This window comes from Poromitra crassiceps, assembly GCF_964638095.1.
Source record: "Poromitra crassiceps genome assembly, chromosome: 13".
NCBI lineage: Eukaryota > Metazoa > Chordata > Actinopteri > Beryciformes > Melamphaidae > Poromitra > Poromitra crassiceps.
The window spans coordinates 30,564,370-30,575,916 of NC_139644.1; the positions used below are offsets into that span (position 1 = coordinate 30,564,370).

Here is an 11,547-nt window from a genome sequence, read left to right on the forward strand (position 1 = left end):
TCTGGAGCTCTAGTGTTAATGTCAGCACATTCTGTTTTAGAGTACCAAGTGTACTGTAGCTTTTCTTTGACACATCTGAAGCAGTGTGTCCATCTAGTGGCCACTGTCAGTCAATGCCTCGTTCCAAACAGGCTACACAGAATACTAGGCACTCTGTCAGTGGTTCCCAACCTTTTTTGTCTTATGTACCCCTTGAGTTCTGAATGCTGGATAAGTATTCCTCTTTCTTCCCATAGTTATTGCAGTGAAAAAGAGTGCATAGTGCATCGCCTTCAGTGTAGTACAAACACATGCTATGTAAGAACACATCATACATAAAAGTATTGCTTTTCACGAAAACTGCCATTATATCTGTCTAGTTTGACTTTGCTCCAACTGCTGATGTCACCAATGTAGGCCCATTCCAGTCAGAGAGGTCAAAGGTCAGCTGCGTGTCCATGAGAACTCGAAACAGGGAGCGTATTGATTATCAGAGAGCAATCTGACAGATGCCCTGTCCAGGGGCGTAGACAGAAATTCAATTATGGGTGGGCCTGGATAAAATTGGGTGGGCCTTGATAAAATTGGTGGGGCAATTGCATGACGAAATTTTGCGCGCAAAGCGCGCAAAATTCCTAGATGTCATGAAGTTGTCATGCATTAGACTCTGGAGATGATGTGCCCTGCGTTTTTAAGCTACAAAACCATTAGCTAGCAAGGCAGCAGCAGGTTTGCCTCTAGAAAACAACCAATTAAAAAAAAAAAAAAATTGGGTGGGCCAGGGCAAGAAGTGGGTGGGCCTGTGCCTACCCAGGCCCACCCGTAGATACGCCCCTGGCCCTGTCGCAAGGAATGGTCCAAAGTTCATTGCCATCCAACACCGACAGACCGAGACACAGGAAACAGAATCTATTGAGGGACTGAGACGGGCAGAGAGGTGTTGAGAGCACCAGAGGGGACAGTATATAGGTAACCAAGGCAGTAAAGACAGTGCAGAAACAGGATCAATAAGGAGTACGCAGGGTAGGTGGGTCCAACAGAGACACGTCCGTCAGCGCCCACATCAATCCTGATTTTGAGGACATGGACATCCTCGAGACAGACGCCTATGACAGGAGGCAGAGGAGAAATACGGTAAAAAAAAAAAAAAAAAACTTTTCACTCTTTGTCACACTTGTATACAATCATTATGTAATTCATTACATGTGTAATGTTACTTATACAAATATACCCACGTGGACATGAGGGAATTCTCTATAATTAAAACCAGTCTGTTTGCATAATTTCAAGTTGTGATGTTTCTCAATCATGTCCCCCGCATTCCTCCCTGCCTCCATCTTTATCAGTCCTGCACTCTCTTCCTGCATCTGCTGCCTTTCTTCTTGGCCATAGCGGGCTACTTCTACCTATGGACTCCCGACTTCTACCTATGGACTCCCGACGCCGTTCCTTCCGTCGTGGCTGCAGGTGTGACGGCGGCGCCCACGCTCCTCTTAGCTGTGCTCGTGCTGAGCTGGAATGGAGGTCAGAGTGTGCTGGGTGTGGCGGGAGGACTGCTCTTCTCAGCGGTTGGTGACTGCTGCCTGATATGGCCTGAACTTTTCATCCATGGTAAGACACCCTTGTGCGTCTGAGTGTTGAATTTTGCATGTCATTCCTTAATACGTTTTGAACATCGGACATATCTGTTTCAGGAATGGGTGCATTTGCTGTGGCTCATCTGCAGTACTCGCTCACCTTCCTCTCCACTCGCTACGCAAGATATTCCTCCTCCTCCTGCACCCGCTTCTTATATGTGATCCCATTTGTGGTGGCTGGAGGTTTTTATATCTACCTATATCCCTACCTGCAGAAGTTACCGGACTCGGCTCTTCTGACTCCTGCCGTTGGGGTGTACCATGCCTTAATTGCTCTAATGGGGACTTTAGCCATTCGAACCCGCCGGGCAGCAACATTGTTGGGAAGTCTGTCCTTCATAGTCTCTGACTTCATGCTGGCTCTGCAATTTTTCAAGGTGACGCCACCACTGGAGCATGCGAACACCATCGTCATGGTAACATATTATTTGGCACAGCTACTGATCGCTGTGGGTGATGTAAAAGCAGTGGAAATCAAGGATGACTTTGCAAAATGGAAGAGGTCCTAGCCTGCATCCCTCTGTGGCATCCCTCAAGGCTGGAGTGTCTTCCTCACCTTTCCTTTCCTTCATCAGTGAAATCCCAATACTTCCTATGAAAGGTTCCTGTAGGTCCTGGCTTTTGGAAAATGAGCCCATCAAATGAAGGAACAGAAGAAGAGGCAACAGTAGCTTATGGGATAATCAGTTGACAGAACAAGGACAATTCTTGGACTGGTCAGCACTCAACAGCTACCGGCTGTGTTCAAGACTTTACTGAGAATGAGACCTTACAACTGGAAAAGACGGAAGCAGTTTTTAAGAGACAACCCCTTACTGTGCAAAGATTTCAATAGTTATGCGTTTCCAATCATATTGGATATTTCAACAAATCATACAGATAAAAAAAACAGATTACTCAATCTCAAATGTGTAACTCTCTTCTGTTAACTGTATGCCAAAATATGTTTTTGAATATGCATTTTGGATTTCTACAGATGATCTACTGCAAGTTTCCAGAGAAATTAGACTGTGGATAAGATATGCGGACGGTGTCACTGGGTCAGTATGTTGTCCCTTATCTAGATCATTTGAATACCCACAAAACCTTGGGTCAATGTGTCGCAATAAACGGGAAGGCATGCAAAGAAAGAGCCTGATATCATTTGTCTCTCACTCACACTCTCTATCTCTCTCTCTCTCTCTCACACACACACACACACACACACACACACACACACACACACACACACACACACACACACACACACACACACACAGATATTTAAACTTTATTTTAAGTTAAACTTTATTTTAAGTTCATCTGGTGCAACATTGTAACAAATGATAGACTCTCTCCCTCCTCACCGATGCACCTTTTGTTGTTGTTTGTTTAATGTAGTTTGTGTTGTTAGTTATTTTCCCTTAGTTTTAGTTAATACATTATTGTTTTAACTTTAACTTTTGGGTATAACTTGCTTTGTTCCAACCTACATACAGTACAGTAGGGTCGGCTTGTAACATAATGGGGGTTTTAGAAAAAGTTTTTCTTTAACAGAGCAAAGCCTTTCTGTAACCCTCCATATGTTATAACCCAGGTTCTAGGTTGGAACAACGAAGATAATCATACACCATAGTAAAAGTTACAACAATAATTAATTAATTAAACTAAGGGGAAATAACTAGACAACACAAACTACATTAAACAAACGAATAGAACAAATCAAACCAAATAAATTACCCCAACACCAGGCTCCTGAAAGACAGGACCAGGAGAGTGGGAGGGTCGTCACAAAAACCTAACATCTTATCAGATGGGGGACCCTGGGACAAAAATTATTAAATGGGGGTCCGTGGTCTAATTTGTGCCAGTTTAGGGGTTCTTGATGTGAAAAAGTTTGAGAACCACTGGTCTACAATAAAAGATGCTGATACGGTATTTTGCGCACGCGCGCATGTGTGTGTGTGTGTGTGCGCACCTGTTTATAAAGGCTGATAGATCACTCAGTATGAGTTCATCAGGAACTGAACCTTTGAGTTTGTCAGTGTTTCTGTTCCAAACGAAGCCCAGAGTCAGACCCAGCGCCGCGCCATCTGTAAGGATCCTCTGCACTAGGAACTGCCCTACAGCACGCGAGCGCGTGTTGGGGACGCACGCATGCACGCGCACGCACACACACACACACACACACACACACACACACACACACACACACACACACACACACACACACTCACTACCAAGGTAATGTGATAATATGTCCATTCAAGTATGATGAAATCTGATGATTAGCTGTGAATCGCTAGGGTAGAAGCGCTGGTACTGGTAGCCATGTCCTGTGTAGAGAAAGCCAACAAGCACATAAGAGCCAAGAACATTAACATGCAACTTAGCACACACACACACACACACACACACACACACACACACACAGCTAACCATGCTGCCCACCCTTCTCTCCTGCCCTGTCTGATTCGCTGTTATTGCCTTTGACCCTACTCCCTATCTGATTGTTAGTTATCATATTGCTCCACTCACCACTTAATCCCTGCACGCCCCTCCAGGTCTGAATCTCCCAACTCCACGCACAACAACCGGCCTGCTGCTCAATGAACTGTGGGAATGCACAGTACAAAGTTTGACTGGGAGAGGGCCTAGGTTAATCATTATAGTTGTTGAATCCTCCCCTTACCTGACGCTGCCAGACGGGGGCGTTATTGTGTTCACAAGACATGGCACCCCCCATCTGGCAGTGTCAGGTTACTCCTCCCCGTCCATTTCAACAATTTCAGTTTTTCTTCATCATTTAGAAACAAATGTCCACTATTAATATTGTCCACTATTATAGTCGACTGCTGAAACAGCAATGGATCTACATACCCTACACAGTATGTACGTCAATCGATTTGCTATTTCTTCTCATTTCTCCTGTACTGTGTTTGATTGTGTTTTTAGAGAGAACACTGTCTTGTAAACCCAACAAATCATCTTTATTTGAAAATGTGTGTTACATTTATGCAAAGTATTCTCCCGATTGATTCTAACTCTAAATATTTATTTCAGAAATGCATGTTTGTATACGTCTTCCCTTTGTTTCATTTGGGTTGAACATACTGGTTTGAGATTTCCTCTGGAGCTCTAGTGTTAATGTCAGCACATTCTGTTTTAGAGTACCAAGTAGGGATGTTCATTTTGAAAATTTTCCAAAATCGATAATTGGTGAAAATTAACGATCAATTATCGATTATTGATCATATTAATACTTAGTTTTTTTTTTTTTTTTTTACAAAATGAATGCCTATGGCAGAAAATATGAAAGACAACGTGTTCTCCTCAATGAACTCTTTATTTTAATGTGTCTGCTCTCCAACACTGCTGTCCCCGGCACATGCCGGTGTGAATTTCCCATGTTTAAAACAGTTTTGTTGGCACAAAGGCCTGTGCCCAGCCAGAAAACTAGAGACTATATGAAGCTCCACCTCACGTTAGTCGGCTGTGCAATGGAGTGGGGCGAGGAGGAACGAATTCCACCCAAAACTAGTCCAAAAAAATAAAAAATAATAATAATAATAATTAAAAAATCGATCCAAATGCCACAGGATCGATTCCAATCCTTAACGATCAATTATCGATTTTCGATAATTGATGAACATCCCTAGTACCAAGTGTACTGTAGCTTTTCTTTGACACATCTGAAGCAGTGTGTCCATCTAGTGGCCACTGTCAGCCAATGCCTCGTTCCAAACAGGCTACACAGAATACTAGGCACTCTGTGAATCAGTGGTTCCCAACCTTTTTCGTCTTATGTACCCCTTGAGTTGTTTTGCCATGCGAGTAGTACTGTACCCCCTCACTCATGTGTGTTGATGATTCTCCTCGCTTTGTTCTATTAAACACAACTGATTATTCATGAAAATCATTTGAATGATTCCCCTTTTACACAATTCTGAGAGTTTTCAATTGAAGACTTACTGAGTGTTTGGTGCTCTGGTGCTGCTATAGATGGGCTGGCTTCACTGAATTATTTGTCAGGACGACGATCGCCGTAACGAAAACTCTGTGGCATTGCTCTCAGTGAAACTCCCCTGGATAGGTTGGAAAAAAGAAAATGGGAAAAAGTATAGTTAATTGCATGATATAATGTGCTACATTTATTCACAATTAGTTGTGTACAATACAATTTGTTCTGAATGCTGGATAAGTATTCCTCTTTCTTCCCATAGTTATTGCAGTGAAAAAGAGTGCATAGTGCATCGCCTTCAGTGTTTGATTCAAAGGATCAACCCCTTCCCAGCAGGAATTTGGGAAATTCCCCAAACTTAATTGACCGAATCCAAACAGGAGCCCCTTAATACCAACACACTACAAACACATGCTATGTAAGAACACATCATACATAAAAGTATTGCTTTTCACGAAAACTGCCATTATATCTGTCTAGTTTGACTTTGCTCCAACTGCTGATGTCACCAATGTAGGCCCATTCCAGTCAGAGAGGTCAAAGGTCAGCTGCGTGTCCACGAGAACTCGAAACAGGGAGCGTATTGATTATCAGAGAGCAATCTGACAGATGCCCTGTCGCAAGGAATGGTCCAAAGTTCATTGCCATCCAACACCGACAGACCGAGACACAGGAAACAGAATCTATTGAGGGACTGAGACGGGCAGAGAGGTGTTGAGAGCACCAGAGGGGACAGTATATAGGTAACCAAGGCAGTAAAGACAGCGCAGAAACAGGATCAATAAGGAGTAGGCAGGGTAGGTGGGTCCAACAGAGACACGTCCGTCAGCGCCCACATCAATCCTGATTTTGAGGACATGGACATCCTCGAGACAGACGCCTATGACAGGAGGCAGAGGAGAAATACGGTAAAAAAAACAACCAAAAACCCAAACACTTTTCACTCTTTGTCACGCTTGTATACAATCATTATGTAATTCATTACATGTGTAATGTTACTTATACAAATATACCCACGTGGACATGATGGAATTGTCTATAATTAAAACCAGTCTGTTTGCATAATTTCAAGTTGTGATGTTTCTCATTCATGTCCCCCGCATTCCTCCCTGCCTCCATCTTTATCAGTCCTGCGCTCTCTTCCTGCATCTGCTGCCTTTCTTCTTGGCCATAGCGGCCTACTTCTACCTATGGACTCCCGACGCCGCTCCTTCCGTCGTGGCTGCAGGTGTGAAGGCGGCGCCCACGCTCCTCTTAGCTGTGCTCGTGCTGAGCTGGAATGGAGGTCAGAGTGTGCTGGGTGTGGCAGGAGGACTGCTCTTCTCAGCGGTTGGTGACTGCTGCCTGATATGGCCTGAACTTTTCATCCATGGTAAGACACCCCTGTGCATCTGTGTGTGAAATGCCAAAATGCAGGTGTCTGAGTGTTGAATTTTGCATGTCAAGTCCTTAATACGTTTTGAACATCGGACATATCTGTTTCAGGAATGGGTGCATTTGCTGTGGCTCATCTGCAGTACTCGCTCACCTTCCTCTCCACTCGCTACGCAAGATATTCCTCCTCCTCCTGCACCCGCTTCTTATATGTGATCCCATTTGTGGTGGCTGGAGGTTTTTATATCTACCTATATCCCTACCTGCAGAAGTTACCGGACTCGGCTCTTCTGACTCCTGCCGTTGGGGTGTACCATGCCTTAATTGCTCTAATGGGGACTTTAGCCATTCGAAGCTGCCGGGCAGCAACATTGTTGGGAAGTCTGTCCTTCATGGTCTCCGACTTCATGCTGGCTCTGCAATTTTTCAAGGTGACGGCACCACTGGAGCATGGCAACACCATCGTCATGGTAACATATTATTTGGCACAGCTACTGATCGCTGTGGGTGATGTAAAAGCAGTGGAAATCAAGGATGACTTTGCAAAATGGAAGAGGTCCTAGCCTGCATCCCTCTGTGGCATCCCTCAAGGCTGGAGTGTCTTCCTCACCTTTCCTTTCCTTCATCAGTGAAATCCCAATACTTCCTATGAAAGGTTCCTGTAGGTCCTGGCTTTTGGAAAATGAGCCCATCAAATGAAGGAACAGAAGAAGAGGCAACAGTAGCTTATGGGATAATCAGTTGACAGAACAAGGACAATTCTTGGACTGGTCAGCACTCAACAGCTACCGGCTGTGTTCAAGACTTTACTGAGAATGAGACCTTACAACTGGAAAAGACGGAAGCAGTTTTTAAGAGACAACCCCTTACTGTGCAAAGATTTCAATAGTTATGCGTTTCCAATCATATTGGATATTTCAACAAATCATACAGATAAAAAAAACAGATTACTCAATCTCAAATGTGTAACTCTCTTCTGTTAACTGTATGCCAAAATATGTTTTTGAATATGCATTTTGGATTTCTACAGATGATCTACTGCAAGTTTCCAGAGAAATTAGACTGTGGATAAGATATGCGGACGGTGTCACTGGGTCAGTATGTTGTCCCTTATCTAGATCATTTGAATACCCACAAAACCTTGGGTCAATGTGTTGCAATAAACGGGAAGGCATGCAAAGAAAGAGCCTGATATCATTTGTCTCTCACTCACACTCTCTATCTCTCTCTCTCTCTCACACACACACACACACACACACACACACACACACACACACACACACACACACACACACACACACACACACACACACACACACACACACACACAGATATTTAAACTTTATTTTAAGTTAAACTTTATTTTAAGTTCATCTGGTGCAACATTGTAACAAATGATAGACTCTCTCCCTCCTCACCGATGCACCTTTTGTTGTTGTTTGTTTAATGTAGTTTGTGTTGTTAGTTATTTTCCCTTAGTTTTAGTTAATACATTATTGTTTTAACTTTAACTTTTGGGTATAACTTGCTTTGTTCCAACCTACATACAGTACAGTAGGGTCGGCTTGTAACATAATGGGGGTTTTAGAAAAAGTTTTTCTTTAACAGAGCAAAGCCTTTCTGTAACCCTCCATATGTTATAACCCAGGTTCTAGGTTGGAACAACGAAGATAATCATACACCATAGTAAAAGTTACAACAATAATTAATTAATTAAACTAAGGGGAAATAACTAGACAACACAAACTACATTAAACAAACGAATAGAACAAATCAAACCAAATAAATTACCCCAACACCAGGCTCCTGAAAGACAGGACCAGGAGAGTGGGAGGGTCGTCACAAAAACCTAACATCTTATCAGATGGGGGACCCTGGGACAAAAATTATTAAATGGGGTCCGTGGTCTAATTTGTGCCAGTTTAGGGGTTCTTGATGTGAAAAAGTTTGAGAACCACTGGTCTACAATAAAAGATGCTGATACGGTATTTTGCGCACGCGCGCATGTGTGTGTGTGTGTGTGCGCACCTGTTTATAAAGGCTGATAGATCACTCAGTATGAGTTCATCAGGAACTGAACCTTTGAGTTTGTCAGTGTTTCTGTTCCAAACGAAGCCCAGAGTCAGACCCAGCGCCGCGCCATCTGTAAGGATCCTCTGCACTAGGAACTGCCCTACAGCACGCGAGCGCGTGTTGGGGACGCACGCATGCACGCGCACGCACACACACACACACACACACACACACACACACACACACACACACACACACACACACACACACACACACACACACACTCACTACCAAGGTAATGTGATAATATGTCCATTCAAGTATGATGAAATCTGATGATTAGCTGTGAATCGCTAGGGTAGAAGCGCTGGTACTGGTAGCCATGTCCTGTGTAGAGAAAGCCAACAAACACATAAGAGCCAAGAACATTAACATGCAACTTAGCACACACACACACACACACACACACACACACACACACACACACACACACACACACACACACACACACACACACACACACACACACAGCTAACCATGCTGCCCACCCTTCTCTCCTGCCCTGTCTGATTCGCTGTTATTGCCTTTGACCCTACTCCCTATCTGATTGTTAGTTATCATATTGCTCCACTCACCACTTAATCCCTGCACGCCCCTCCAGGTCTGAATCTCCCAACTCCACGCACAACAACCGGCCTGCTGCTCAATGAACTGTGGGAATGCACAGTACAAAGTTTGACTGGGAGAGGGCCTAGGTTAATCATTATAGTTGTTGAATCCTCCCCTTACCTGACGCTGCCAGACGGGGGCGTTATTGTGTTCACAAGACATGGCACCCCCCATCTGGCAGTGTCAGGTTACTCCTCCCCGTCCATTTCAACAATTTCAGTTTTTCTTCATCATTTAGAAACAAATGTCCACTATTAATATTGTCCACTATTATAGTCGACTGCTGAAACAGCAATGGATCTACATACCCTACACAGTATGTACGTCAATCGATTTGCTATTTCTTCTCATTTCTCCTGTACTGTGTTTGATTGTGTTTTTAGAGAGAACACTGTCTTGTAAACCCAACAAATCATCTTTATTTGAAAATGTGTGTTACATTTATGCAAAGTATTCTCCCGATTGATTCTAACTCTAAATATTTATTTCAGAAATGCATGTTTGTATACGTCTTCCCTTTGTTTCATTTGGGTTGAACATACTGGTTTGAGATTTCCTCTGGAGCTCTAGTGTTAATGTCAGCACATTCTGTTTTAGAGTACCAAGTAGGGATGTTCATTTTGAAAATTTTCCAAAATCGATAATTGGTGAAAATTAACGATCAATTATCGATTATTGATCATATTAATACTTAGTTTTTTTTTTTTTTTTTTTACAAAATGAATGCCTATGGCAGAAAATATGAAAGACAACGTGTTCTCCTCAATGAACTCTTTATTTTAATGTGTCTGCTCTCCAACACTGCTGTCCCCGGCACATGCCGGTGTGAATTTCCCATGTTTAAAACAGTTTTGTTGGCACAAAGGCCTGTGCCCAGCCAGAAAACTAGAGACTATATGAAGCTCCACCTCACGTTAGTCGGCTGTGCAATGGAGTGGGGCGAGGAGGAACGAATTCCACCCAAAACTAGTCCAAAAAAATAAAAAATAATAATAATAATAATTAAAAAATCGATCCAAATGCCACAGGATCGATTCCAATCCTTAACGATCAATTATCGATTTTCGATAATTGATGAACATCCCTAGTACCAAGTGTACTGTAGCTTTTCTTTGACACATCTGAAGCAGTGTGTCCATCTAGTGGCCACTGTCAGCCAATGCCTCGTTCCAAACAGGCTACACAGAATACTAGGCACTCTGTGAATCAGTGGTTCCCAACCTTTTTCGTCTTATGTACCCCTTGAGTTGTTTTGCCATGCGAGTAGTACTGTACCCCCTCACTCATGTGTGTTGATGATTCTCCTCACTTTGTTCTATTAAACACAACTGATTATTCATGAAAATCATTTGAATGATTCCCCTTTTACACAATTCTGAGAGTTTTCAATTGAAGACTTACTGAGTGTTTGGTGCTCTGGTGCTGCTATAGATGGGCTGGCTTCACTGAATTATTTGTCAGGACGACGATCGCCGTAACGAAAACTCTGTGGCATTGCTCTCAGTGAAACTCCCCTGGATAGGTTGGAAAAAAGAAAATGGGAAAAAGTATAGTTAATTGCATGATATAATGTGCTACATTTATTCACAATTAGTTGTGTACAATACAATTTGTTCTGAATGCTGGATAAGTATTCCTCTTTCTTCCCATAGTTATTGCAGTGAAAAAGAGTGCATAGTGCATCGCCTTCAGTGTTTGATTCAAAGGATCAACCCCTTCCCAGCAGGAATTTGGGAAATTCCCCAAACTTAATTTGACCGAATCCAAACAGGAGCCCCTTAATACCAACACACTACAAACACATGCTATGTAAGAACACATCATACATAAAAGTATTGCTTTTCACGAAAACTGCCATTATATCTGTCTAGTTTGACTTTGCTCCAACTGCTGATGTCACCAATGTAGGCCCATTCCAGTCAGAGAGGTCAAAGG

At 43.0% G+C, this 11,547-nt stretch overlaps 2 protein-coding genes across 2 annotated transcripts; both read left to right on the plus strand.

Annotated features, from left to right (window-relative positions):
- Positions 1 to 1,062: 1,062 nt before the first annotated feature.
- Positions 1,063 to 2,125, plus strand: LOC310788227 (lysoplasmalogenase TMEM86B-like; the record flags this gene model as incomplete). The annotated part of the gene is made up of 3 exons (XM_083649769.1): positions 1,063 to 1,113; positions 1,326 to 1,590; positions 1,674 to 2,125. 3 exons carry the CDS (start codon positions 1,063 to 1,065, stop codon positions 2,123 to 2,125), a joined length of 768 nt encoding a protein of 255 aa, XP_083505895.1.
- A 4,288-nt stretch (positions 2,126 to 6,413) lies between these two features.
- LOC310788224 (lysoplasmalogenase TMEM86B-like) lies at positions 6,414 to 7,493 on the plus strand (the record flags this gene model as incomplete). Its single annotated transcript, XM_083649766.1, has 3 exons — positions 6,414 to 6,464; positions 6,685 to 6,928; positions 7,042 to 7,493. 3 exons carry the CDS (start codon positions 6,414 to 6,416, stop codon positions 7,491 to 7,493), a joined length of 747 nt encoding a protein of 248 aa, XP_083505892.1.
- Positions 7,494 to 11,547: the final 4,054 nt, after the last annotated feature.